At 38.7% G+C, this 27,091-nt stretch overlaps 1 protein-coding gene across 1 annotated transcript; it reads right to left on the bottom strand.

Annotated features, from left to right (window-relative positions):
- Nucleotides 1-996: 996 nt before the first annotated feature.
- Nucleotides 997-27,091, bottom strand: LOC308393727 (uncharacterized protein). Its single transcript, XM_080877682.1, has 27 exons — nt 26,815-27,091; nt 25,594-25,756; nt 25,322-25,471; nt 24,988-25,148; nt 24,241-24,417; nt 24,000-24,138; nt 21,924-22,111; nt 21,315-21,456; nt 21,005-21,168; nt 18,072-18,290; nt 16,386-16,548; nt 16,004-16,153; nt 15,450-15,610; nt 14,913-15,089; nt 14,700-14,835; nt 14,072-14,259; nt 13,848-13,989; nt 13,435-13,598; nt 10,959-11,159; nt 8,228-8,390; nt 7,925-8,074; nt 7,076-7,236; nt 6,494-6,670; nt 6,257-6,395; nt 5,547-5,734; nt 1,701-1,842; nt 997-1,598 (listed from the first exon to the last, which is right to left on the bottom strand). The coding sequence occupies exons 1-27, from the start codon at nt 27,013-27,015 to the stop codon at nt 1,423-1,425; spliced, it is 4,482 nt and encodes a 1,493-aa protein (XP_080733808.1). The 5' UTR covers nt 27,016-27,091; the 3' UTR covers nt 997-1,422.

Here is a 27,091-nt window from a genome sequence, read left to right as displayed (position 1 = left end):
ACAATGATTCCGTTATATAAAACACTCCAGTGTAGGTATATATATATAGTGTACGCGAGTATATATGATTACATAGTATATATGTGAATATATATGTCATAAATTGTGGAATTCTTTTTTCTGGCAGCCACATTTGGGACCAGCTGTAGTTCGTGTTTGGTTCATGCAAATGTATAACAAATTGCATTGATCAAACAAAGAGGAATTATAAGCATGGCATGGCAGCTAGATTCCTTTGGATCAAACTGAGCTGAACTTAATAAGTCGCCTAAGCCAGATAGAGCAAGATTGGACTAAATTGACAGTGATGCTTATTTATGCTGGGTTTTTACAATATTGGCCCACATTTATAAGCAAGGAGCCCAGCTATATATGAATAAGGTCAGTGTGCCATTGTCTACTTTACTTACATGAATTAATTGTGCTCTTGTGATGTCACCAATGTCAGAAGGATTTAAGCACCTGGCAACCTAGAAGTGCTCCAGTTCCTGTGACCTGTTTATCCATTTCCTGCAAAGCTGACAGTAGTGCAGTATCTTCCAGACCAAGCTCCTTTCTGGACAGCTTTTGCAAGAGGATCTTAACAAAGAGGACAACAGAACTCCAGAATCCTAAAGGAGAGTTAAAGTATTGTAAATTGAACTAAAAGAGAAACAATACCCCAGAGGTACAGAGGTTTGGATGCCCAGTTGCAGCCCAAACACTCTCCCCACAACAAGGAAGTCATGATCCAAATCAAGTACTTCATACCATGTATTCTATACTTTTTTGGTATTGCAACCATCATGGCACACCTGCTGCTCATATATTTTTACATTTCAAATGATTAGTTTTAGAAGTATTTCTAAAAGGATTTCAATGCTCTCTCTACTCTTGCCACCCTAGATTTTCTCTTACTTGTCGTTTTCTATCTCTAACGTCAAACACACTTCAGGTAAAACAAAAACCTTTGACTGTGTGTTAATGGTGTAAAGAGAAATGAAAAGTCAAGCTTGAGATTTTTTTAATGGTAATTGTTCAGAATTAACATTCATTTCAGGTAAAGTAACAATTTAGAACAAATGATTCTGTAAGCCTTCAAATACAGTGGAAAGTTTTCTAACAGATTACTTTGATTGTCCTTAAAAGGGACAGAATCCACTTTACTTGTAAAAGCAATGAACCAGGCAGGTATCTCTGAAATCGTTAACCAGAACAGAGACTCAATCCTTTCACTTGCCTTAATGTCAGAAAAAAAGGATAAACTAATCTCAGTTTTTTGGTGGTTTAACATTTTTAGTAATTTCTGTTAGAGTACAATAGATTTATATTGTAAAAGTTAATGAAAAAGGTCTACTGGACTACAAGAACAAAAACTAAACTGCATTAGATGATAAATGTAATAAAGGAGTGATTTATTTTCAGTTTGCCATAGTTGATGGTTTAACGTGGTACAGCACAGAGGCGGTAAGGTTTGGGACAGCGTATGCCTCCCAACTGGAAATCCAGACTGGGCTGCTCTCCAGCAGGTGGCGAAAGAGAAAACCTTTGGAGGAGGGAAGTAAACAACAGGAATAACTCCATCCTGGCCAGCTGTTCTCCAAGACACACACGCTTGCCTGAGAATAAACAGTAAGTCATGAGTTTTATTCAAACAATTTTTTTTACTACACTTCTGCAACAAACCAAGGATGCATGCCATTTGGCTAAAAGAGTACAACCTGCAGAAAATGGAAGGAAAGCATCTCTCTTACGAAATTTACCATCCTTGTCCAGAAAGTGTTGAGGATTGAAAGAGTGTGGAGTTTCCCACATTGACTCATCGTGTAGGACTGAGTCCAGGGTAGCCAGTATCATGGTACCCTGAACAAAAAAAAAAACAAAAACCCCACAAAATAATCTTAAGACCTGAGATACTGAAATTGGAAAACCAACAAGTAAACAAACAAACAAATCTAAATTGTTACTGAAAATTGGTTTAATTTGCCATATGACAGAATCCAAATCCAATTTATATAGCATTTTAAAAAAACAGAAACATCTTGATGCATGCTCATCCAGGTAAGTAAATATCCAAAATTTGATTCTTTTCATCTGGACGTAGCATTTTCAGTGGGAGAAACATTTCATCACTCATCCAAGTGACTTCTTCAGTCTCAGCTGACTGCAGGTTTCCCCAGTCTTATAAACAGTACATTTACATAATGACTGAAACCAGCCCACTGAAGGAACAATATGCTGGGAGGCCAGTTGGGGAATGGCTGCAATCACAGCATTGTACGATGGCGAAAGATGTACCCTTAGGCCCCCTCCTCGATTAAGAGGTGGTCTTTCCCTTTTCACGTAAATGGCCTCCTTGACTCCGCGTTCAAACCAGCGTTTTCACTTAGGCAGTAGTTGTCCTTCTCTCCTGGATCGGCTGGAACTTTCTTTTGGTGCCTTCCCATCTTTGACAAAAGTCCAGCTGGGATAACTACGTTTACTCAGGGACTTCTTGATGTGATGTTCTTCTGCCTCCCTGGTCGCTGTGTCTGTGGGGATTGTGTTATGTCTCTGTGTTGTAGCGTCCTGATGACACCCAGTTTATGCTCCAGTGGATGATGAGAATCAAACCTTAAATACCGATTCATATGTGCAGGTTTACAGTACAAATCAGATTTTAGATGTCCCCCATTACTGATGGAAATCTCACAGTCTTAGAAGGCTAACCTGCCATTTTTCATATCCTCCCTGGTGAAATTGATGTGTCGGTCCACGTGATCCGTGAATTGTGGTACGTCCTGAGATTTGATTTTCACCCAGGTGTCATCCACATATCTGAACTAATGACTTGGTGGTGTTCCAGGGTAGGATAGCAAAGCCCTCTTTTCCACTTCTTCCATGTATAAATTGGCCACGATAGATGAAACTGGGGAACCCATGCACACCCATGTTCCTGCCTGTAGAACTGACCCTTGTATGTGAAGTAGGCCGAATGAAGATACAGTTCCAAAAGCAAACACACTTGGTCAATGCTGAGAGTGGTTCTGTTGCTGAGGTTTGGGTCATCCTGTAATCTCTTACAAACTACCTCCAACGCTTCCGTGACTGGGATGCAAGTGAATGGTAAATGGCCTGTATTTATATAGCGCTTTACTAGTCCCTAAGGACCCCAAAGCGTTTTACATATCCAGTCATCCACTAATTCACACACACATTCACACACTGGTGATGGCAAGCTACATTGTAGCCACAGCCACCCTGGGGCGCACTAACAGAGGCGAGGCTGCTGGACACTGGTGCCACCGGGCCCTCTGACCACCACCAGTAGGCAACGGGTGAAGTGTCTTGCCCAAGGACACAACGACCGAGACTGTCCAAGCCGGGGCTCGAACCGGCAACCTTCTGATTACAAGGCGAACTCCCAACTCTTGAGCCACGATGTAACATCGTACGATGTAACAGTGAAGAGAGATGTAACATCGTACGAGACCATGGTTTCATCCACCTCCATAATGACATCTCTCATCTTCTCAACAAAATCCAAATGTAAATGTACTGTTTATAAGATTGGGGAAACCTGCAGTAAGCAGAGACTGAATAACTCACTTGGATGAGTGACGAAACGTTTCTCCCACTGAAAATGCTACATCCAGATGAGCAGAATCAAGTTTTGGGGTAAAAATCAGAAAGTTTGCCTAAAGTGCTGTACAAGAACAAAACAATAGATAAAATGAAGGATAAAAACATTCACATTTAAACACATAAAACATAAAAGCATAAAAAGCATATCAACTCACACCAGTCTAGACGCTATTGAATAAATGTGTTTTGAAAAGAGACTTAAACAGGAAGTGAAGATGCCTGTCTAACATTTAAAGGCAACATATTCCAAAGTTTGGGAGCCACAATTGAAAAAGCTTGTTCTCCTCTAAGTTTCAGCCTAGTTTTTGGGACAACCAAAATCATCTGGTTGTTGAAGTACATCAGAAAGGTATGGAGGAGCAAGACCGTTTAGGCATTTCTAAGTCAAGATTAGGACTTTAAAATTCATTCTGTGATAAACAGGAAGCCAAAGAAGAGGGGACAGGATAGGGAAGATATGTTCGTGCCTGTGTGTACCAGTTAAGAGACGGGCAGCAGCATTTTGAATAAGCTGAAGATGTGAGAGGGATGATTGGCTGACTCCAGCGTAAAGTGCATTGCAATAGTCAAGCCGAGTTTAGATAAAGGCATGCATTATTTTCTCTAAGTCACGCCTTGACAAAACTGACTTAAGCTTTGCTATTTGCCTTAACTGGAAAAAGCTTTTTTCAAGACAGAGCTGATTTGTTTATTACATTTAAAATCAGAGTCCATAATGACTCCCAGATTTGTGACATTCTATTTGATGTATGACCCAAGCCAACCATAATTAAGTGGGGTGCATGAGGTATTATTAGGCCTGAATATAATTACCTCTGTTTTGCTTTCATTGAAGCTCAAAAGGTTGAGAGCCATCCAAGCCTTGAAATCTTCAAGGCAGTTTAAAAGGAGTTGGACGGAGCCTGGACTATTAGGTGCTAAAAGGCTAGTGAGGTGAGCTGATGGAAAAAGGCCATGTAACATTGTCAAAAGATCTAAAAGAGCTATTTAAAACAGAAGCGATTTTATTTGGCCCAAATCGATTTTCCAACCCTCCAGATGTTAATTTCACTGTTTTGACCTCTTATTTGAAGAGTTCAATCACAAATCTTGGAGTAAAGATCGATTCTGCACTTACCTTTGATGACCACGTGAATGGGGTGATAAAATCAGCATTCTACCACCTCAGACGTCTATCGAAGGTCAAGCCCTTTTCTCTCCAAACGTAACTTAGAAATTGTAATTCATGCTTTTATTACTTCACGCCTGGATTACTGTAATTCCATTTTAATAGGGGCTGGGCACTTTGTCACACTTACAATTAGTGCATAATGCTGCGGCTCGATTTTTAACTGGTAGAGGAAAATTCGACCACATCACTCCGGTTTTGGCCTCTCTACATTGGCTTCCAATCGAATTTAGGATCCTGTTTAAAGTTCATTTATTGGTTTTCATCAGAATCAGAATACTTCATTGATCCCTAGTGGAAATTATGAAAATTGTTTTTGAATCTTTCAATGGTTTGGCAACCATCTATTTGTCCGATTTGTTGAAGCCTTATGTTCCCACTCATTCCCTTCAGTCCCTAAGTCACGGCTGAAACTCAGAGGAGACCGGGCGTTCTCTATTGTGGCCCCGTTGCTTTGGAACAATCTTCCTCTTCATATTAGACAAGCTACATTTAAATTTCTTTTGACATTTTTTCAGTGTTTCCTGTAAAAATCTGACTTGCTACCTCTTTGTTCTAGTGTGGCTATTTTTAAGTATTTGTCAGTAAATACAATTACATTTTAATTTCAAGTAAAAGTAATTAAAATTCAATTTTATTAAAGAGGAATTATGCCCTCAGTCATAGGCTATATTGCTTTTGAAGACCTTTGAAGTCAGCCTCAAGTGGTTGAATTGGTAGAAAAGGAATACTTTAGTCTACAGCTAGCTGCCAGAAAGTATTATGGATTGTGTACCTTTGGGATTGTGTATTTATCCACTGTAGTTTCATTGCTTGTCATACGAAGCACATTGAGAGGAATGATGTTGGCCATTCTCTGAATCTCATGAATGACAGCATCAGTATAGGGCATGTTTTCTCGGTCACTCACAGAGGGCTGTCTGGACGAACCAACCACAGCATCGATCTCAGCTTGAACTCTCTCTGCACAGTGAAAACAGGATACAATCAGAGTGTGTATCAAGGTTATTACAGTAACCTAACACTAAGTGAGAAACTAAAAGTGAGTGTAAAAAAAGACATTCCAAGTCATTAATACCAATACTGGATTACTGGACTACTTAATAAACTATGAAATATAAACAGAAACATGAACAGGAAATATATTTTTAGTTTTAGCATTTGTGAATTAGTTAACCTTTGTCAACACAACAAGCAAGAGGAGACAATCGAGCATATATCTATTAAAAAGTGAAAATATAAATGTTATTCTGCCATCTTTACAAAATGCAGATTTTATATTGTCACACATATGCTGGACTTCTTGTTTCCTGATATATACTGCTGTTTTATATTAAAAGAAAGAATACAATTGCACATTTTAGAGTAACAGAAACTAAAGTTAAAGAATTAGATCTTCTCTGGAAACTAACAGAATTTTTATTATTTCTAAACAAAAATTTGACATGACAAAATACAAGGTGCCGTTGAGTATTACATACATACCTTGTATATCAGGGTAGTAGATCATGTAAAGCAACCCCCAACGTAAAGTAGTGGCAGTAGTTTCAGTTCCAGCAAAAAACAGGTCCATGGTGCAAGCGTGTAAGTTACTGAGAGAAAAACTTGAATCTTTCTCCTCGTTCTATCAACGGTCCAAACAACAGAAATTAAAATCTGTTATCAAACTTCATTACAAGACCAAAACGAACAAACATAATAGAGATCGAGCACAACACTCACCTTTGCCATTTCTATAAGAAAGGCATCAATATAGTCTCTCGGTGACGCTGGGTCAAGGATTTCTCTGTGTTCTCTGATCCTGATATCTACGAAGTCCTTTATCTCTTGTGTCAGAGTGAAAATTGTCTTATGAGGTCCAGGTAGCCACTTCATCAGCCAGGGAATTATGTTGTACATCTACACCATAGGAAGATAGATTAATCCATATTTAATGACTGGATAAATATTCATGTGGCTGTGTGCTCCACATATGAAGCTGTGCATTCGGAAAATTATGAATAAAAATCTAGCGAAGGATTCCACAGCAGCAGAAGTGGTGGTAGAAATATAATTGCAATATATTAGAGGGCAAATTCAGCAAACTTTTTTTTGTTTGTTTTTGTTTTAATGAGACAGGATGCACACTCCACCAAAGCTGACAACGATGACAAAGATGTCATTTTATAGTCACAATATTTAATTACAGTTATTTAATTTGCACATTTTAGTTATTTAAGACGCTTAAATTTGGCTTGTGCATTTTCGATAAATCGTGATGTAATGTGATCATTGCATGATGTAGCACGGTAGGAAGAGGTTCACCTGTATTGAAATGCTTCCCTGTAAGCGCACAACTTCTTTGAAGTTATGAAGAATGGACTGGTACTGCTGATCAGTGTACTCAAATCGATTCCCAAACACCAAACAGCAGATGATATTTGACACAGCATTATTTATCAGTAGCTGGACATTAAATGGCTTTCCTGTAAATGAAGACAGAAAATATAGTGTCATGGTTAATGTGTCTGAGGAGCGGACCCAAAAGCAGATACACAAGGGACAGGACTAAAATTTAACAAAAAGCGAGCCATTTAGTTTGGCTGATAACTACAACAAAAACAAAAGCACAAGCAAACAAAGGTGAAAAACTACACAATAACTTAACCTGGGGGGAAAAACTAGCGCAGGACAAGGAAAAGCTCTAACTATAAACCTACAAATGAACATGAGAAACCCAAGACTAGAGAAACATGACATCCATGGACCATGAGGTGAGAGGTTGGGCTGAAGAAACATACATGGACAAACATAACAGAGAGGGGAGACATGGAACAGAACATGAGAAGGCATGTAAACAGGAAGGGGAGATGAGACACCTTGCCCAGACAACATGGGAATAAATATGACAAAACATACAGCCAAAGCATAGAACTACTAAATAAGAGAAAACTAAAACTTTCCAAAACACATTGAATTCACAAAAGAACTAAGACCTCAAAATGCTGGGTCACAGACAAAGCCCCCTGACACATGGGGGACAAGTACCCATGTCATAACAGTAGGTAAACTCTACTGAATGGTGGCAATAAGCCTCATAACTTCAGTTCTATCGCAGAGAAAGGTGGTGATCTTTGGACTCTTCGGAAAAAAGCATAGATGTCTTTTTCATGCCTTGGTGTTCTGTGAAAGCCTCTGAGAGATACTGGCACTCCTGCTGGATGTATAACTCCAGGGTCTTCTTGCCAAGACCAAAGTTTCTTAGGGTATGAAGAGCAAATCTCCTCTGCTGCCTCCATGGATAACCATTTGCTATCGCAAGACCTTTGAACACACAAATACACAATATTAGACTGAATGTAACAAACACTAGCTACATGCTTACAGCTCTGATTTGGTGTCTCAATTATGCTGTTCACTGTATTCAACACTAACTAAATATCTTTTTTTTTCAGTGAAAAAAGAGAAAAACAGAACCTTCATTGCCAAATAATTCTTCAAACAGTGGTACGGTGGGTCGATCTATGAAGTCGTCTCCTTGCTGGACCAGGGCTTCTTTCACAAACTTGTAGCTATTAATGACCACGGTTCTTCCACCAAAGATTCTGATGGTGAAAATGTTTCCATATTTCTTTGCAAACTGAACAAAGACAGCAGGCAGATGTTGTGGTTCAACAGTACTCAGAGAATTAATACTGCTTCTACATCCTTACTACAGATACTATAAGATTGCAGCAATGTTGCCTCATTAATATTATATCTCTTAACAAGAACCCAAACTGCAAACACATGAGAAAATATTTAAAAAGACAATATAACTGAAAATGCAGCTCTGACTGAACCCTCTTGAGGTGGTCTTCAAAAACCAAACTCAAGCAACAAACCTTCTCTCTTGTGTGAATAAAGGCAACTGTAGATAAAGTTCACTGAGTTAATGATTGCCAGAGTTTTAAATGGCAACTTCCCTGAACTTGTCCTTAGTACTTTAAAAGGTGAAGGTCCTTTTACTATCCATATTACAAATATTCTTCCACTGTGGAAAAGTAATGGGTATTGAAAAAAGATGCTCCTTTAATTCTTGGATACTTTATTATTAACTCTTCGGAGGAGGTTATGTTTTTGGTAGCATTTATATCCATGCATGCCAGCATTTTGTTTGTAAACCTGAAAGCTCAATAGTAAAATTTGTTGTTATTTATTGTTTTTGTTGTTATGCAAATGTATTTGCAGCCAAATATCTTGTCATATTTTGACCTCGAATGTAATTTATACATTTCATATCTGCCTTTCCTTTCAGGGTGACCCCAAGATGCGTCATATCTTTAAAGAAAGTTTTATTGAGAGAAAGAGAAAATTAGCTAGAAATATACTGTAGTATCATATTGTATAATAAGCTCAAGTTATTTATATTCAGTTCTTTCAGTTCTTGTTAGGAGAGACGGCATCCATCCCAATTTGGATGGAGCAGCTCTCATCCAACAGCTAGACCTCAGTGCAGCATTCGATACTGTTGACCATAATATCCTATTAGAGCGATTAGAACATGCTGTAGGTATTACAGGTACTGCGCTGCAGTGGTTTGTATCATATCTATCTAATAGACTCCAATTTCTGCATGTAAATGGAGAGTCCTCTTCACACACTAAGGTCAATTATGGTGTTCCACAGGGTTCAGTGCTAGGACCAATTCTGTTTACATTATACATGCTTCCCTTAGGCAGTATCATTTGAAGACATAGCATACATTTTCACTGCTATGCAGATGACACCCAGCTCTATCTGTCCATGAAGCCAGATAACTGACACCAATTAGTTAAACTGCAGGAATGTCTTAAAGACATAAAGAGCTGGATGGCCGCTAACCTTTTGCTTCTTAATTCAGATAAAACTGAGGTTATTGTACTCGGCCCTGAAAATCTTAGAAATATGGTATTTAACCAGATTCTTACTCTGGATGGCATTACCTTGGCCACCAGTAACGCTGTGAGGAACCTTGGAGTCATTTTTGACCAGGACATGCCTTCAATGCACATATTAAACAAATATGTAAGACTGCTTTCTTCCATTTGCGCAACATCTCTAAAATTAGAAATATCCTGTCTCAGAGTGACGCTGAAAAACTAGTTCATGCATTTATTTCTTCCAGGCTGGACTACTGTAATTCATTATTATCAGGATGTCCTAAAAACTCCCTGAAAAGCCTTCAGTTAATCCAAAATGCTGCAGCAAGAGTCCTGACAGGGACTAGAAAGAGAGAGCATATTTATCCTGTTCTTCCCTTCATTGGCTTCCTGTTAAATCCAGAATTCAAAATCCTGCTCCTCACATACAAGGTCTTAAATAATCAGGCCCCATCTTATCTTAATGACCTTGTAGTACCATATCACCCTATTAGAGCACTTCGCTCTCACACTGCAGGCCTACTTGTTGTTCCTAGAGTATTTAAAAGTAGAATGGGAGGGAGAGCCTTCAGTTTTCAGGTCCCTCTTCTGTGGAACCAGCTTCCAGTCTGGATTCGGGAGACAGACACTATCTCTACTTTTAAGATTAGGCTTAAAACTTTCCTTTTTGCTAAAGCATATAGTTAGGGCTGGACCAGGTGACCCTGAATCCTCCCTTAGTTATGCTGCAATAGACGTAGGCTGCCAGGGATTCCCATGATGCATTGAGTTTTTCCTTTCCAGTCACCTTTCTCACTCACTGTGTGTGAATAGACCTCTCTGCATCGAATCATATCTGTTATTAACCTCTGTCTCTCTTCCACAGCATGTCTTTATCCTGTTTTCCTTCTCTCACCCCAACCAGTCGCAGCAGATGGCCGCCCCTCCCTGAGCCTGGTTCTGCCGGAGGTTTCTTCCTGTTAAATAGGAGTTTTTCCTTCCCTCTGTCGCCAAAGTGCTGCTCATAGGGGGTCATATGATTGTTGGTTTTTTCTCTGTATCTATTATTCTATGATCTACTGTACAATATAAAGCACCTTAAGGCGACTGTTGTTGTGATTTGGCGCTATATAAATAAAATTGAATTGATTTTACAAATCAATACCTATTATCCATTAATATAACCATAAATATAACATTTTTGTAATTAAAGCTACCCTTATCTGATTTTTACTCCACTAACATCTTAACGTACTTTTAAGGAACAAAGAAAGAAAATAAATATATTACAAATAAAACACTATTCCCTTAATAGTAAACATGTGTACCTCTCTGAACTGCAGGTGTATTCTATCAGGCCTGATGCGATGAATGTCACCGAGAAACGGGAGAGCCCACGGTCCAGGTGGGAAGTTTTTCGGCACTCTGTTCTTCCAAATATCAGACAACAGCAGGAAAACACAGAGAAATATTAAAATGCTCCTCCCATCTATCCACTCCAAGCCAAGAACACTGTATAATGTCTCCATTTAAAGTTCTTAATGTGGAATGCTGGATTACTGCAGTGTTTTAACTGTGATGCTACCAAGAAACAAAGTGCGATCAGATAAATGGGTGGACTTCCTTAAACACAAAGGTGAAGGAAAGACTCGTGTTTGCGCATCTGGACTTCAAAATAAAAGCTGGTAATGGTGGGGTTATTTTTAGTGTTTTCACATGTGGGACGTTATTGCTTGCAAAAAGGCTACACGAAGATTATGAATGAGTTTCCTTTTTAAATTCCTTTAAGAGACCTTGGATTGGCCATGGAATTGTTTGAACTAGTGTTGGATGTGGACCCAGTAAAAGACCTTTCCCAGTGAGACACAACCGGTGAATGCTGGGATGTTCCTACAATATTTATGTTAAGACTGTTGCACCCATGTAATGTTTAAATGGCAGCTTGGTGATTTTTAGCCCTGGTTGTTGTTTTTTAAGGCCCAGGCTTGTTTTTATTGTAAATAAATGAAATGTTCTTGATCACCACACTGCGGGTTTTGTACTCCTTGGCTATCATTCTATTTTTTAGCTGCTCTCCAACCAATGGAAAGGATTTTTTTTTATTTTTTTTTATTTATTTAGTGATATAAATGCTGGCAGCACAAGGAGATGATGAGTGAGGAATAAAGAAGATTCAAAAATTTTAAATTAAAAGCAAGTATAAAGTTATTCAAATACAGTAAGAATGATCAAATTAAAATTGATCACTGGAGAAGGTGATGAAAGGAAAGAAAACATATCTAAACTTCTCAGGGAGGTTTTTCACAGGAATGGTTGCCCTGATGGAAAAGGTTCGGTTAGTCTTGATTCTCACCTGAACTGTGGGACAACCAGCAGAGCCTTGGCTCATGGCCTTAGTTTATGACCAGTGGTGTACGATGACAGGAGATGTGATAAATATACTTTGGCTGAAGCTCATAGAGAGCTTTAAAGGTCAACAAAAAACTCTTAAAACTAGTTCTATAATCACTAGGTAAAGCCAGTGAAGAGAAGCTTAAATATGAGTGTGGTGCCGCATTTTGGAACAGCTGTAGTTTGTGTTTGGTTCAAGCAAATGTATAACAAATTGCATTGATCTAACAAAGAGGAATTATAAGCATGGCATGGCACATAGCTAGATTCCTTTGGATCAAATTGAGCTGAACCTAATAAGTCGCCTAAGCCAGATAGAGCAAGTTTGGACTAAATTGACAGTGATGCTTATTTATGCTGAGGTTTTTACAACATTAGCCCACATTTATAAGCAAGGAGCCCAGAATGTGAGGTCATCGAGCCATAGTCTACTTCATTTACATCTATAAATTAAGTAATTGTGCTCCTGTGATGTCACCAACGTCAGAAGGATTTAAGCATCTGGCAGTGGAGTGCTCCAGCTCCTGTGACCAGTTCATCCATTTCCTGCAAAGCTGACAGTAGTGCAGGATCCTCCAGTCCAAGCTCCCTTCTGGACAGCTTTTGCAAGAGGATCTTAACAAAGACGTTGCAGCCCAAACACTCTCACAATGACAAGGAAGTCATGATCCAAATAAAGTCCTTCATACCATGTATTCTATACTTTTTTGGTATTGCAACCATCATGGCACACCTGTTGCTCATATATTTTTACATTTCAAATGATTAGTTTTAGAAGCATTTCTAAAAGGATCTCAATGCTCTCTCTACTCTTGCCACCCTAGTTTTTTTTCATTTTCTCTTACTTGTCATTTTCCGTCTCTAACGTCAAACACACTTCAGGTAAAGCAAACGACTTTGACTGTGTATTAATGGTGTAAAGAGAAATGAAAAGTTATGCTTGAGATTTTTTTTAATGGTAATTGTTCAGAATTAACATTAATTTCAGCTAAAGTAACAATTTAGAATACATGATTCTGTAAGCCTTCAAATACAGTGGAAAGTTTTCTAACAGATTACTTTGATTGTCCTTAAAAGGGACAGAATCCACTTTACTTGTAAAAGCAATGAACCAGGCAGGTATCATATACTCTGAAATCCTTAAACAGAACAGAGACCAACTCCATTATTTCACTTGCCTTAATGTCAGAGTAAAAAGGATGAACTAATCTCAGTTTTTCAGTGGTTTAACATTTTTAGAAATTTCTGTTAGAGTAGAATAGATTTACATTGTAAAGGTTTGTCAAAAAGGTCTACTGGACTACAAGAACAAAAACTAAACTGCATTAGATGAAACATGTAATAAAGGAGTGATGTATCAAGCTGAGAATCAGACATTTTTAGTTTGTGATAATTCATGGTTTAACGTGGTACAGCACAGAGGCGGTAAGGTTTGGGACAGCGAATGGCTCCCAGCTGGAACTCCAGACTGGGCTGCTCTCCAGCAGGTGCAGAGAATGAAAACCTCTGAAGGAGGGAGGCAAAGAACAGGAATAACTCCATCCTGGCCAGCTGTTCCCCAATACACACACGCTTACCTGAGAATGCATAAGACAGCGTTATTCAGATAATTTACAAAATATTAAATCGTACCACATATTATTAGTGCACCTCTGGAACAAACTAAGGTTACAGTGAACACCTATGGCCTACCAACCAACAATACGTAAAAAATTGCTTAGGCAAATAAAGACATTGTGGTGGCAAGACGATTACAAGGAAATACAGTATTGGGTTTCATTTTGCTCTTTTTAGAGTAGAACAAGAGGTTTTAACTTCCAACCAACCTGCAGAAAATGGAAGGAAGGCCTCTCTCTTGCGAAATTTACCATCCTGGTCTAGAAAGTGTTCGGGGTTGAAAGAGTGTGGAGTTTCCCACATTGACTCATCATGTAGGACCGAGTCAAGTGAAGCCAGGATTATAGTTCCCTGAAGAAGTATGACACAAAAACTGATCACTTAGAAAGGACGTGATAATCAAACAAACAAACACTTGTTGCAGATTGTGTACCTTTGGGATTGTGTACTTATCAATTGTTGTGTCCTTGATTGCACTGTGAGCCAGATTCAAGGGGATAATGTTGCCCACTCTCTGGATCTCATGAATGACCGCATCAGTATAGGGCATGTTTTCTCTGTCAGCCATAGACGGCTGTCTGGATGAACCGATCACAGCATCAATCTCAGCCTGGACTCTCTCTGCGGAGTGAAAACAGGAAACAAGTTTAAAAATAAACAAAGTAAACTAACTGAAACGACTGTGTGCTTTTAAAGCTATCAAGAATAAACTCAGAAAAGTAAAAAAATTGTCTTTGTTAAGTTGCTCTTTGTTAACACAGCAAGTATGAGGAGTCTACAGGACAATCACTCAAATACCTTCACACATGGTTTTGACATTGTCATCCTGATTCTGGTCTTCCTGTTCCCTTACAAGTTCTACTCATTTTAAATTAACAGAAAATGTGAAAACAAAAAAGTGATAACTGAAACTGATAAATTTAAAATAAATTTTTAAAACTTAGAAAATTCAAAACTATGCTGCAAAGATGGCTGGAAAAAAAATCCTAATACCACTAACAATAAATATGTGATAGCAAGATAATTACAGCAAATGCAGGCATGGTGGATATTATGCACACCTTGTATGTCAGGGTAGAAGATCATGTAAAGTAGTCCCCAGTGTAAAGTAGTGGTTGTAGTTTCACTTCCAGCAATAAACAGGTCCATAGTGCATGCACTTAAACTGCTGTGATCAAAAACTGAATCACTGCCCTCCTACCAGAGACAGGAATAAATAACTGTTGACATATTTCATTTGAAATGCAAAAAGGAAAACACAGCACACCACTCACCTCTCCCATTTCTGTGAGAAAAGCATCGATGTAATCTCTCGGTGATGCTGGGTTAAAGTTTTCTATGTGTTCTCTGATTTTTGTTTTTATGAAATCAGTTACGTGTTTCGTCAAAGTTAATATCTTCTGATGAGGTCCGGGCAGCCACTTCACCAGCCAGGGCATTGTGTTGTACATCTACAGAACAGAAAGACAGTTACCAAATTATATGATGGTCTGGTAACAACTGTGGCATTTCTACCTGTGTATTTCTCTATGGTACTCAAAGGACCCTGAATTAACATGTGTTGGGGAATCCCACAGCTCCTAAGATGGTTATAGAAATCTAATGTCCAGGGAAAAATAAAATCTTTCCAAACCTTATTTTGGAGCAAAGCCAACAAACCTTTTCTAATCTAGATAATGATTAATACAATTTCCAAATATGGCTCCTGAGTAGCAAAATTATTTCTAGAGGCGCTGATCAATACATTTGATTCAATAAGGAGATGTTTGTAATTTTTATGTATTCTTGACACGTGTCTAAAAGGGGTTTACCTGTGTCCCTATGGTTCCCTGTAGGCGTTCCATCTCAATGAAGTCACTAAGAATAGACTGATACTGCTCATCAGTGTACTCAAATCGATCCCCAAATACCAAACAGCAGATGATGTTTGACACAGCGTTGTTTAACAGTGGCTGGGCATTAAAAGGCTTTCCTGTAAAATAAAGAGTACAATGTGAATAAGGCTTGTTTCAGCTCTGCAAGAGTAATGATGTTTCGCAATGTCTGATGATTACACTAATGCTTTAATAATAATAATAATAATAATAATAATAATAATGGATTGGATTTATATAGCGCTTTTCTAGGCACCCAAAGCACTTTACAATGCCACTATTCATTCACTCTCACATTCATACACTGGTGGAGGCAAGCTACAGTTGTAGCCACAGCTGCCCTGGGGCAGACTGACAGAAGCCAGGCTGCCATATCGCGCCATCAGCCCCTCTTAATGCATGCTTGTCTGTTGGAAAGTTGGAAGAAACACAAAATGATGCATATGTATCAAACAGAAAAATATGTGAAAAACAGTGTGATATTTTTATGCCTTGGTGATCTGCAAAAGCTTCTGTGAGATACTGGCACTCCTGCTGGATGGATAACTCCAGGGTCTTCTTGCCCAGACCAAAGTTTTTGAGTGTATGAAGAGTAAATCTCCTCTGCTGCTTCCACTGATACCCATTTGACATCAGAAGACCTTTGAACACAAACACACACACACACACACACACACACACACACACACACACACACACACACACACACACACACACACACACACACACACACACACACACACACACACACACAGGTAATAGAAACTAATTAGAACATCTTAATATCCCTATTTTGGCAATTCTGATGCTGTTTGGGCATTAATTATAAGGGAGATTCTTTTGAACAAAAAACAAACAAACAAAAAAACCCACCATTATTTCCAAGTAAGTTTTCAAATGAGGGTAATGTGGGACGATCTATGAAGTCATCTCCTTGTTGGACCAGCACATCTCTCAAAAGCTTGTAGCCATTAAGCACCACAAGTCTTCCGCCAAAGAGTCGAAGGCTGAAAATCTTTCCATATTTCTCTGCAAACTGAACACAGAGAGTGGACAGGTAATGTTGTGCGTATGAAAACTGTGTATTTATACATCATTTTGCATTTAATAATTAGTGATCAATTAAATCTGAATCTCTTGCACACTGTGTTTTTGTCCTGTCTCCCCCCCTCACCCCCAGCTGTTCGAGGCACATGGTTGCCCCTCCTCAAGCCTGGTTCCTCAGGAGATTTCTTCCTGTTAAAATGGAATTTTTCTTTCTCATTGCCAAGAGCTTGCTCATAGAGGCGTTGTTGTGGTTGTATTATTGCAGAGACCTTGCCCCAGCAAAAGAAAAAAAAGGAGGCAGATATTGTTTACATGGGGGTATTGCACTAGAGATGGTACAATAAGGTACAGAAACTTAAGGCTCACTCCACTAATCAGAAAGCAATGCTATAAATCTTGGTTTTTGGGAAAGTTTTTATCAAGTTCCAGTCCTCGAGGGCCAAGTGTGGAATGGAGCAGGTGTGATGAGCTGTCCGTCATGGAGAACAATTTGTTGAGTGACCTCTAACCCTCGCTGACTGAAATGCCTCCAAATGCTGAGCGGTGCTGCTTCCAGCTTTGCAGATTAATTTGTTCATCATTTTGGCATCTCTGGCACTGATGCTGTCCCTACTTGTACACAGCATCACTGCTGGTCCTCCAGTCCAATCTATCATTCAGGTGAAAGTACCCATATCTGTCCGTTTCAGCCTCCACAACCATGATGTTGATGGGCATAGACTCACTGCAATCCAGAAGACAGTAGAAGTGGAGACACCCATACTGAACAGCTTGCCTCTCCGCAGAACTGTTTGGAAGGTATTAAAGGCACTGAAAAAACATGCTGTCGGCCCTCTTCAGTTTGCTTACCAGCCTTGTAGGAGTGGAGCATGCTGCAACAGGTAGATAATTCCTATCACACTACACTTGGTGTATCGAGGGTAGGTGGGAATTTTTGTTTGACATTTTTTGTAGACTGTACTATTTTCACTCTTCATCATGCTGCTGTAACACAACAATGCAGTATTGATCTATCTCTCCATCTATAATTTTCAGTGAAACACTACAGCTCACTGAGCTGTGAGCCAGAAGAGGAAAAGTGGGGGTGGCCCACAAAGTAAGAATCCAATGAAATATTTGCATCACCTAACAGTTAACATGAAAAAATAGACTTTTAAACATTAAGTACTGTAGTACTGCAATTTTATTTAGTTGGGGATAAGGGGATATATATATATATATATACATACACACACATGAATTTCTAATATTTCAAAACTCTAAGTGGATTGAGCAGTTAAATAGTGAAACAGTCGGCACCCGTACCATAATATAAGTAAGAAAAGCGCAACAACATTGTAGGGGAAGCTGGCAGTGCAGCTAACTTTAACTCCACACCGAGGGCTCACATGGCTGCGGTCTGGGTTTTGAAGCCTTTTGTCTCTGAGCTAGAGAGACGGAGGTCCATTTCGCCATGTAAAACTAATGTGAAATTCTAAGCGTTTGAAAATAAATTGTGAAAATAGGTCATACCTCTGCGAATTGCAGGTGAAATCTGTCAGGTTTGATGCGATGAAGATCGCCGATGAAAGGAAGAGCCCAGGGTCCAGGAGGAAAATTTCTCGGCACTCTGTTCTTCAAAAAATCAGCCAGGAGCAAAAAAACACACAGGAATATCAAAATGCTGCTGAAGTCTATCCACTCCAACCCGAGGACACTGTATACTGTCTCCATGTCTTCACTTTTTTGTGACTGTTGAACAAGTCATTACAAACCACGTGAGAATGTTTAGTCAGCTGGTCAGATGAGTCAGAAATGGGTTACATAAACTTTATGGTTAGTCGGTAGTCTCAAGTGACAGTTTGAACTCTGTGCGTATACCGTATCTTACCGCACCCCGGAATGTAAAGCCTTTACGGCTTCTGGAAAGCGTTTAGCTCCAAATTGCAGCGTACACCAGGTAGTTGGCTCGGATCACGTCTGTTTAGAACCTCCAAATAGTCTCGGTGTGGTGGTTTTGGTCCGCAGGTCCGAACCGCGATTAAGGTGTTCACACCTGTACAAGAAGCGAGAAGCACAAGCAAGTAAATACTGCATGTGTGAGAGCTGCCTTAACTGCGCCACTACAACGGGGAATATCTCATTTACGTTCAATACTGCCTTGTCCCAAATGCATGCAGCAAATGTCCGCAGTGTACTTTTGCCCTCTTGCTGCACCACCCTTCTCTCTTGCTGTAGCCACCTGCATCAGGTGCGGGGGGGGCAGTGGGCAAAAAGCAATGCAGTATCAAATGATGGGCATTGCAGCTGGATGCTGGAAGGGGTTCCTTCCAAAGAATATTTATGACTTTATAATATTTATGACTTTTCTTAAGAGGGTGTAAAATAAAATATCCCCTATTTAAATGCTGCAGAATCTGCATATGTAAATCACTTTATTTCATGCACTTAGTTTCTTTGTAAAAATGTGTTTAGCAAACAGAATATGTTGCAGTTACAGCAGTTGGTGGAATTTTTAGATTCTCATCAAAATCCATCACATCATAGATGAGTGGAAGTAGAACACAGGAACATACAGTAACACAGATTGCTCTTTGAAAGCTGATATTAGCGTAGTGAAATCTTCACTTGCTGAAAGATGGTTTAACCAGATGTGTTCAGCTTCAGTAGATGTTCCTAGAAACTGATTTTTTCTGGACAGAGACATTGAAGGTAAAGATAAAGAACACCTCAAGTGTAAGACTATAAATTTTTCAAAATTTGCTTTGCATACAAAGTTAAAGTGTCACGATCTGCAATGGCAGTGGAAAGAGGAGGAGGATCCAAATGCAGCCACAGTGCGTGAGTGATATTGAACAAGAATCTGTTCCTAGGATTTAGTGTTTAGTTGTAGTTTCCTTTTGGCTTTTGTTTTCAGTCTCGTACTGCCTAAAATAAATGGCTTGCTGATTGTTAACGCTTACTTTCGCCTTCCAGTTGTCTGCATTTGGGTCCTCACCGCTCTCCATGTGCAGATTGCGACAGACAAACTTAAGGCAGTTGGTCATGGAAGCAGACTGTTTTCCTAGAAATCTGTTGAGTGGAATATTTTTTTAAAATTTAAACTGACAGCAGTTTGTGGAATATTTTGCATCTTTAAGGAAGCTGTTTTTTTTAATCTACTCTCTTGTCACAAAGGCTCACCACAGTAGAAGCTCCATGTTTGAGAGCGTTTAACATCAGATATTCTTTCTGAAGCATCCCTAAAGGGGCTTTCTGTCTCTTGCTCAAACTGAACCAACAACCTTTCACTTGCCAAACAAATGCATAAAAAAGTTTAAAGCAGCTAGCACTGAACCACAAACAGCACCAAGCACCGTTATATTTCTACACAGTGTTAAGACAATGACTCTAACCTACAGGCTTGAAAATTATGGTTAAAATATTTTCTTTAAACATAAATGCATCAGTCCAGATGTTTCCACATAACTTTATTTAACAATTGAGGTAGGGTGATTACAATCTGTAGGTAGGGTGATTACAATCTGTCAGTGATAGCTGTCAGTCCATTACTTCCCTCTGCCAAGGCAAACACTAAAAGTGACACCGCTCATACAAGTTCATAATGAAAAAGGCAAGCATATGTAGAAAGTCCATTTATTTATGACATTGTGCATTTTATAACAAGCAGTGGCATGAAAAATAAAAACACTCATACTAATTGAAAAGTATGAGTGGTGTCACCACCTACTTTGCATGGCTTGTCTGCATCCCTTTGATATCCAAATAAACATAAACTTATATACTTCTCAAAACAGTTTGGGAATTTTAAAGGCCCTTTTTTTTAAGAGTGACAAGAGATCGTTGGTAATCAACCTGCTCATTAGTCAAAGGAGCTTGCAAAGAAAAGCGTCTGGACTTCTTTAAGTTGCTTGAAAAAGCAACCTGCTTTTTACAAATTTTACAAATTCAAGCAACCTGCTCATTAGGTTACATCATATAGAGTCTACTGTAGAATAAAAAGTGATTTGTTATGTTCTTAAAGAAATTGGGAAATCTAAGAGATGGGTTAACACTTTTAGCAGAACACCTTCAAAAATTTGTCACCATCAAAGCAAACAGAAAAAAAGACAAAGTCATTGTTAACTTTTGCTTGATGATGAAGCCCAGGTCAGAACAGGTACCGTAAAGAAAAACAGTGAAGGTACTACGCAGTAGGGTACGTAGGTGAAAAAAGAGAACTCTACTCTATGCATAGGCAGTCAAATGAGATCTCTTAAAAAGTTGTAGTTTAATATTGTAAACCTTTACACTTTTACTTGTTGAATACAGTAGACTGAATGGTTCAGGGGAATGGTCTCCATGGTGAGAAGAAGAAAAAATACAAATTATAAGATACTCATGCTGTAAGTTGAAATTATTTAGCAGGTAATGCGATGGAAAACAGATGTTTTCAGTTTGTCATAGCTGATGGCTTAACGCGGTACAGCACAGAGGCGGTGAGGTTTAGGGCAGCGTATGCCTCCCAACTGGAACTCCAGACTGGGCTGCTCTCCAGCAGGTGGCGAAAGAGAAAACCTTTGAAGGAGGGAGGTGAAAAACAAAAACAACTCCATCCTGGCCAGCTGTTCTCCAAGACACACACGCTTACCTGAGAATAAACAATAGGAAATGGGTTTTATTCAAACAATTTACAAGACATTCACTATATTGCAGAGTTTACTACACTTCTGCAACAAACTAAGGATGCATGCCATTTGGCTAAATCAGTACAAGAGGCTTTAATGTACAACAAACCTGCAGAAAATGGAAGGAAAGCATCTCTCTTGCGAAATTTACCATCCTTGTCCAGAAAGTGTTGAGGGTTGAAAGAGTGCGGAGTTTCCCACACTGACTCATCATGTAAGACTGAGTCCAGAGTAGCCACGATCATGGTACCCTGCACAAAATAATCATACGAACCGAGATACTAAAATTGAAAGACAAACTAACAAACAAAACATCTAAATTGGTACTCATAAAGGTTAACAGAAAGTAAAGTATTACATAAGTAATTTTTAGGACTACAAAATTTCTTAACAATTTTGAGGAAAACCAAACAATATTTCCCCATCTTACATCATAAATGCATTTTATTTTTGGGGAGATGAGTGTTATTATGAAAAGGATAAATTTTACCAAAATATCACTGTGTACTGAAATATACTTACAGTATTTTTTTTTTTAATTATTTCCTTTTTTAGTTACCACCTTATTCTAGTGTATATACCTTTAAGTATTTGTCGGTAAATGTAATTGCAGTTCAATTTCAAGTAAAAGTAATTGAAATTCCATTTTATTAAAGGGGAATTTTGCCCTCAGTCATAGGCTAAACTGCTTTTGAAGACCTTTGAAGCTAAACTGTACCTTTGGGATTGTGTATTTATCCACTGTAGTTTCCTTGTTTGTCATACGAAGCACATTGAGAGGAATGATGTTGGCCATTCTCTGAATCTCATGAATGACAGCATCAGTATAGGGCATGTTTTCTCGGTCACTCACAGAGGGCTGTCTGGACGAACCGACCACAGCATCGATCTCAGCTTGAACTCTCTCTGCACAGTGAAAACAGGACACAATTAGAGTGTGTATCAAGGTTATTACAGTTACCTAACACTAAATGAGAAGCTAAAAGTGAGTGTAAAAAAAGACATTCCAAGTCATTAATACCAATATTGGATTATTAGACTACTTATTAAACTACTAAATATAAATAGAAACATGAACAAGACATTGAATGAATTTGTTAACTTTTGTCAACACAACAAGCAACGAGACATTCGAACATATATCTATTAAAAGGTGGAAAGTCAAAATAAATGTCAATCTTTACAAAATGCTGTTTTTATATTGTATATTTAATACATATGCTGGACTTTTTGTTTTCTGATAACTACTTCCCTTTTATTAAAAAAATTTAAAAAAGAACGAAATTGCACATTTTGGGAAACAATAACTAAGTTAAAGAATTAGATCTACTCTGGAAATTAATGGAATCCAAACTCAAAACAAAAATTTGAAGCATGCTAAAAATGCCCCCAAAATTACAAGATTGTCATCTGGTGATTGGAAGGTTGGTGGTTCGATTTCTGGCTGCCCGAGTCTGCACGCTAAGTATCCTTGGGCAAGATACTAACCCCAAGTTGCTCTCCAATGACTGTGTATGAATTTTAGTTAGAAAGCACCAATAAGCATAGAAAAAAAAGTGTTTGTGTGAATGGGTGAATCAGTTCATTTACCACTACAAGACTGACGTGACAAAATACACAATACGGTTGAGTATTACATACATACAGTGTTGGGAAGGTTACTTTTAAAATGTATTCCACTACAGATTACAGAATACATGCCCCAAAATGTATTTTATTACGTATTCAATTACGTTACTCAATGACAGTAACGTATTCTGAATACTTTGGATTGCTTAATATATTACCATGCTTTTTTACAACTACATGAATGTCCTATTGCTGTGTGATTTATTACTACTATTACTGAAGGTTACTCGCCATACCAATACCAACTAGATTTTTAAATCTTAATATAAATGAGTAACAGTAGGTGGACATTAGGTAAGGCTGCGCTTTTTGCAGCGATCTCGTATAGAAAACTATTTTGCATGTATATAAAACAGGTTTGCGGCTGTTAAGATAACGTTGGTATCTTAACATCGGTCATTTATCATGATAGAAGTTGCGAGTAAAAGAACTTCTGGCTAATAAGTCGGGTTCCGTGTCGGGCTCGTAGCTGAAAACTAGCTTTACTCTGTTGTCTGGGTCAACTTTGCTAGCGAGAGACAGAGAGAGGCGTTGAAAGGCTGCTCCAACTGAACTTATTGTTTCAGAGGAAAACACAAACACAGTGTACAGTGAAGTCTTAATAGGTTACTTACAACTGGGCTCGTCAAGCACTCTTTTTGGCTGCAGTGGGTATTATTATATTTACATGATTCCATCTCCCGTTTCTGGTCGGTGACAACTCGCACTTTTCGACTTTCCTTTTTGTGCCTCCCTCGTGCTCACAGACGATAACGGGTATGGCCGTCCGTTCTCCCTGCAGCAGCACGGACTACAGTGCCCATTAGGCTTCATTCTTTAGGGCAATGCCTGTAACGCTTTGCCTGTTGCCTTCATTTAATTTTAAAAAATATTTCTTCACGTCATTATGAGACACGAAATTGAGACACAGGCATTTGAGCCTCTTAATGCATGTCTTGTTTGGGTTTCCACCAGCGTGGAATTACCAAAAATAGAGAGAGCATAGCCTAAAATATGAAACAGGAAAAGACCACCGTGTAATCCCTTTATTTCAACAAAGTAACTGTATTCTGAATACCACCTTTTTAAAAGGTGACTGTAACAGAATACAGTTACTCATATTTTGTATTTTAATTACGTAACGGCGGTACATGTATTCTGTTACTCCCCAACACTGCATACATACCTTGTATATCAGGGTAGTAGATCATGTAAAGCAACCCCCAACGTAAAGTAGTGGTAGTAGTTTCAGTTCCAGCAAAAAACAGGTCCATGGTGCAAGCGTGTAAGGTACTGAGAGAAAAACTTGAATCGTTCTCCTCGTTCTATCAACGGTCCAAGCAGCAGAAATTAAAATATCTTATATTTCAGTTTGCATTACAAGACCAAAATGAACAAACATGATGGAGATCGAGCACAACACTCACCTTTGCCATTTCTATAAGAAAAGCATCAATATAGTCTCTCGGTGACGCTGGGTTAAGGGTTTCTTTGTGGTCTTTGATCCTGATATCTATGAAGTCCTTTATCACTTGTGTCAGAGTGAACACTGTCTTATGAGGTCCAGGTAGCCACTTCATCAGCCAGGGAATTATGTTGTACATCTACACAATAGGAAGATAGAATAAACCATATTTTAATGACTGAATAAACATTCATATGTGTGCGCTACATATGAGGCTGTGCATTCAAAGAATTCTGGATTAAAATCTAACAGAGATTTCCACAGCAGCAAAGCTGATGGTAGAAATATAAACCAGAGGGAAAATATTTGAGGGCAAATTCAGCAAACATTTGTTTGTTTTTTGTTTTGATGAGATAGGTTGAGGTCAGGAAGGCTGATTCTCTGAGATTTTGTTTATCTCTGGGGGCTTTATATTTCCCAGGCCTTAGTTACCTCATCTCTGCCCTTTAGTGTGTTTTAAGTCAGTCTTTGTTTTGGCTCCTCACAACTGATTTGGAATTAGAAATTTTGACAGGAGACTGTTCTCCCAAAAACATAACTCTGGGATGCACACTCCACTAAAACTGAAATTGACTTAAGAAAGTTGTGATGTTACAGTAGATTATTAAAGTACATTTATTTAAGACGCTAAAATGCAACTTGTGTATTTTCTGTAAATCGTGATGTAATATGATTTGTGCATGATGTAGCACGGTAGGAAGAGGTTCACCTGTGTCGACATGCTTCCCTGTAAGCGCATAACTTCATTGAAGTTATGAAGAATGGACTGGTACTGCTGATCAGTGTACTCAAATCGATTCCCAAACACCAAACAGCAGATGATATTCGACACAGCATTATTTATCAGTAGCTGGACATTAAAGGGCTTTCCTGCAAAAGAAGACAGAAAATGCGGGGTAGAAGGACCCCGTGTCATAACAAAGCAAGCAAACTCTATTGAATTGTACCAATCAGCCTCATAACTTAGGCTCTATCACAGAGAAAGGTGGTGATCTTTAAATGCAATTTCTTTCACAGTAAAATAGCACAGATGTTTTTTATGCCTTGGTGTTCTGTGAAAGCCTCTGAGAGATACTGGCACTCCTGCTGGATGTATAACTCCAGGGTCTTCTTGCCCAGACCAAAGTTTCTGAGTGTATGAAGAGCAAATCTCCTCTGCTGCTTCCATGGGTAACCATTTGATATCACAAGACCTTTGAACACACAAATACACCGAATTACACTGAATGTAACAAGCATTCGCTTACAGCCCTGATTTGGCTGTATTAAACACTAACTATATATATATTTTTAATGAAAAAGAGAAAAAGAGAACCTTCATTCCCAAATAAATCTTCAAACAGTGGTACGGTGGGACGATCTATTAAGTCGTCTCCTTGTTGGACCAGGGTTTCTTTCACAAACTTGTAGCTATTAATGACCACGGTTCTTCCACCAAAGATTCTGATGGTGAAAATGTTTCCATATTTCTCTACAAACTGAACAAAGACAGCAGGTAGATGTTGTGGTTCAACAGTACTCAGAGAATAAATACTGCTTCTACATCCGTAGTGACTGCAGATAATAGAATATTGAGCAATGCTGCCTCACTAATATTATATCTCGTAGAACCCAAGCTTCTCTCTTGTGTGAATAAAGGCAACTTTAGATAAAGTTCACTGAGTCAATGATTGCAAGAGTTTTAAATAAGGGCTTGCCCGAACTTGTTGTGCTTTACTTCAAAAAGGTAAAAGGTCATTTTAGTAACTATTACATCCAATTATACACTGCTTGTGAACATGATAGCGCAATTATAAAATGTATTTTTAACATCTGAATCTAAATATCTTGTCATATTTGACCTCTGATCTCACTTTTAGATTTTACATCTGTCTTCCTTTCAGTTTGACCCTAAAATGTGTTATATCTTTAACAAAAGTTTTATCAAGAGAAAGAGAATGGTTAGTTAGAAACATAATGTTGTTTTATATTGCATAATAAGCTTATTATTATATGCAGTTCTTCAAAAATCAATACCTATTTTCCATTACCTACTCCTACATAATGTTTGTGTAATTAAAGTAAGTCTCTGCCATGCTACCTTCATCTGATTTTTACTGCACTACCATCTGCACTTGCATCTTACAGTAAGTACTGTAACGGACAACCTTATTGACTATCTCTATTCACTTTTGTTTCTTTAAGAGAGATGTTTGGTTGTGCTGCAGGAAAAGCCAATGAGTGTGTGGGAGGGGTTTCTGGTTGTTGTTTTTCGGAGCTGGAGAGGAGCGGTGACCCTCCATGGGGTGCACGCCCGTGTTCCTGTACCTATATACAACCGTGGTGAGATCAAAACGTCTGGTGCTTGAGAGCACATGTGAACGTTACTGTACTTTTAAAAAGACCACAACAAAAAAAATCAATATGGTAAAAATAAAATAATATTCACTTCAAAGTAAATACTACCCAGAGAATGAACTGCCGGGTGGAGGTTTGCATTCTCTGAGTGTGTCTTGTTTGATTATACAAAGATAAGAATGAAGCCCAGGGCTCGTACCTCTCTGAACTGCAGGTGTATTCTGTCAGGTCTGATGCGATGAATGTCACCGAGAAGCGGGAGAGCCCACGGTCCAGGTGGGAAGTTCTTCGGCACTCTGTTCTGCCAAATATTATTCAACAGCAGGAAAACACAGAGAAATATTAAAATGCTCCTTCCATCTATCCACTCAAAGCCAAGAACACTGTATAATGTCTCCATTTAAAGTTCTTAATGTTGAATGCTGGATTACTGTAGTGTTTTAACTGTGCTGCTACCACGAAACAAAGTGCGATCA

The sequence above is a fragment of the Rhamphochromis sp. 'chilingali' genome (assembly GCF_963969265.1).
Source record: "Rhamphochromis sp. 'chilingali' genome assembly, chromosome: 3".
NCBI lineage: Eukaryota > Metazoa > Chordata > Actinopteri > Cichliformes > Cichlidae > Rhamphochromis > Rhamphochromis sp. 'chilingali'.
The sequence above is the reverse complement of the archived record's forward strand: the minus strand, read 5'-3'. Positions and strand labels throughout refer to the sequence as shown.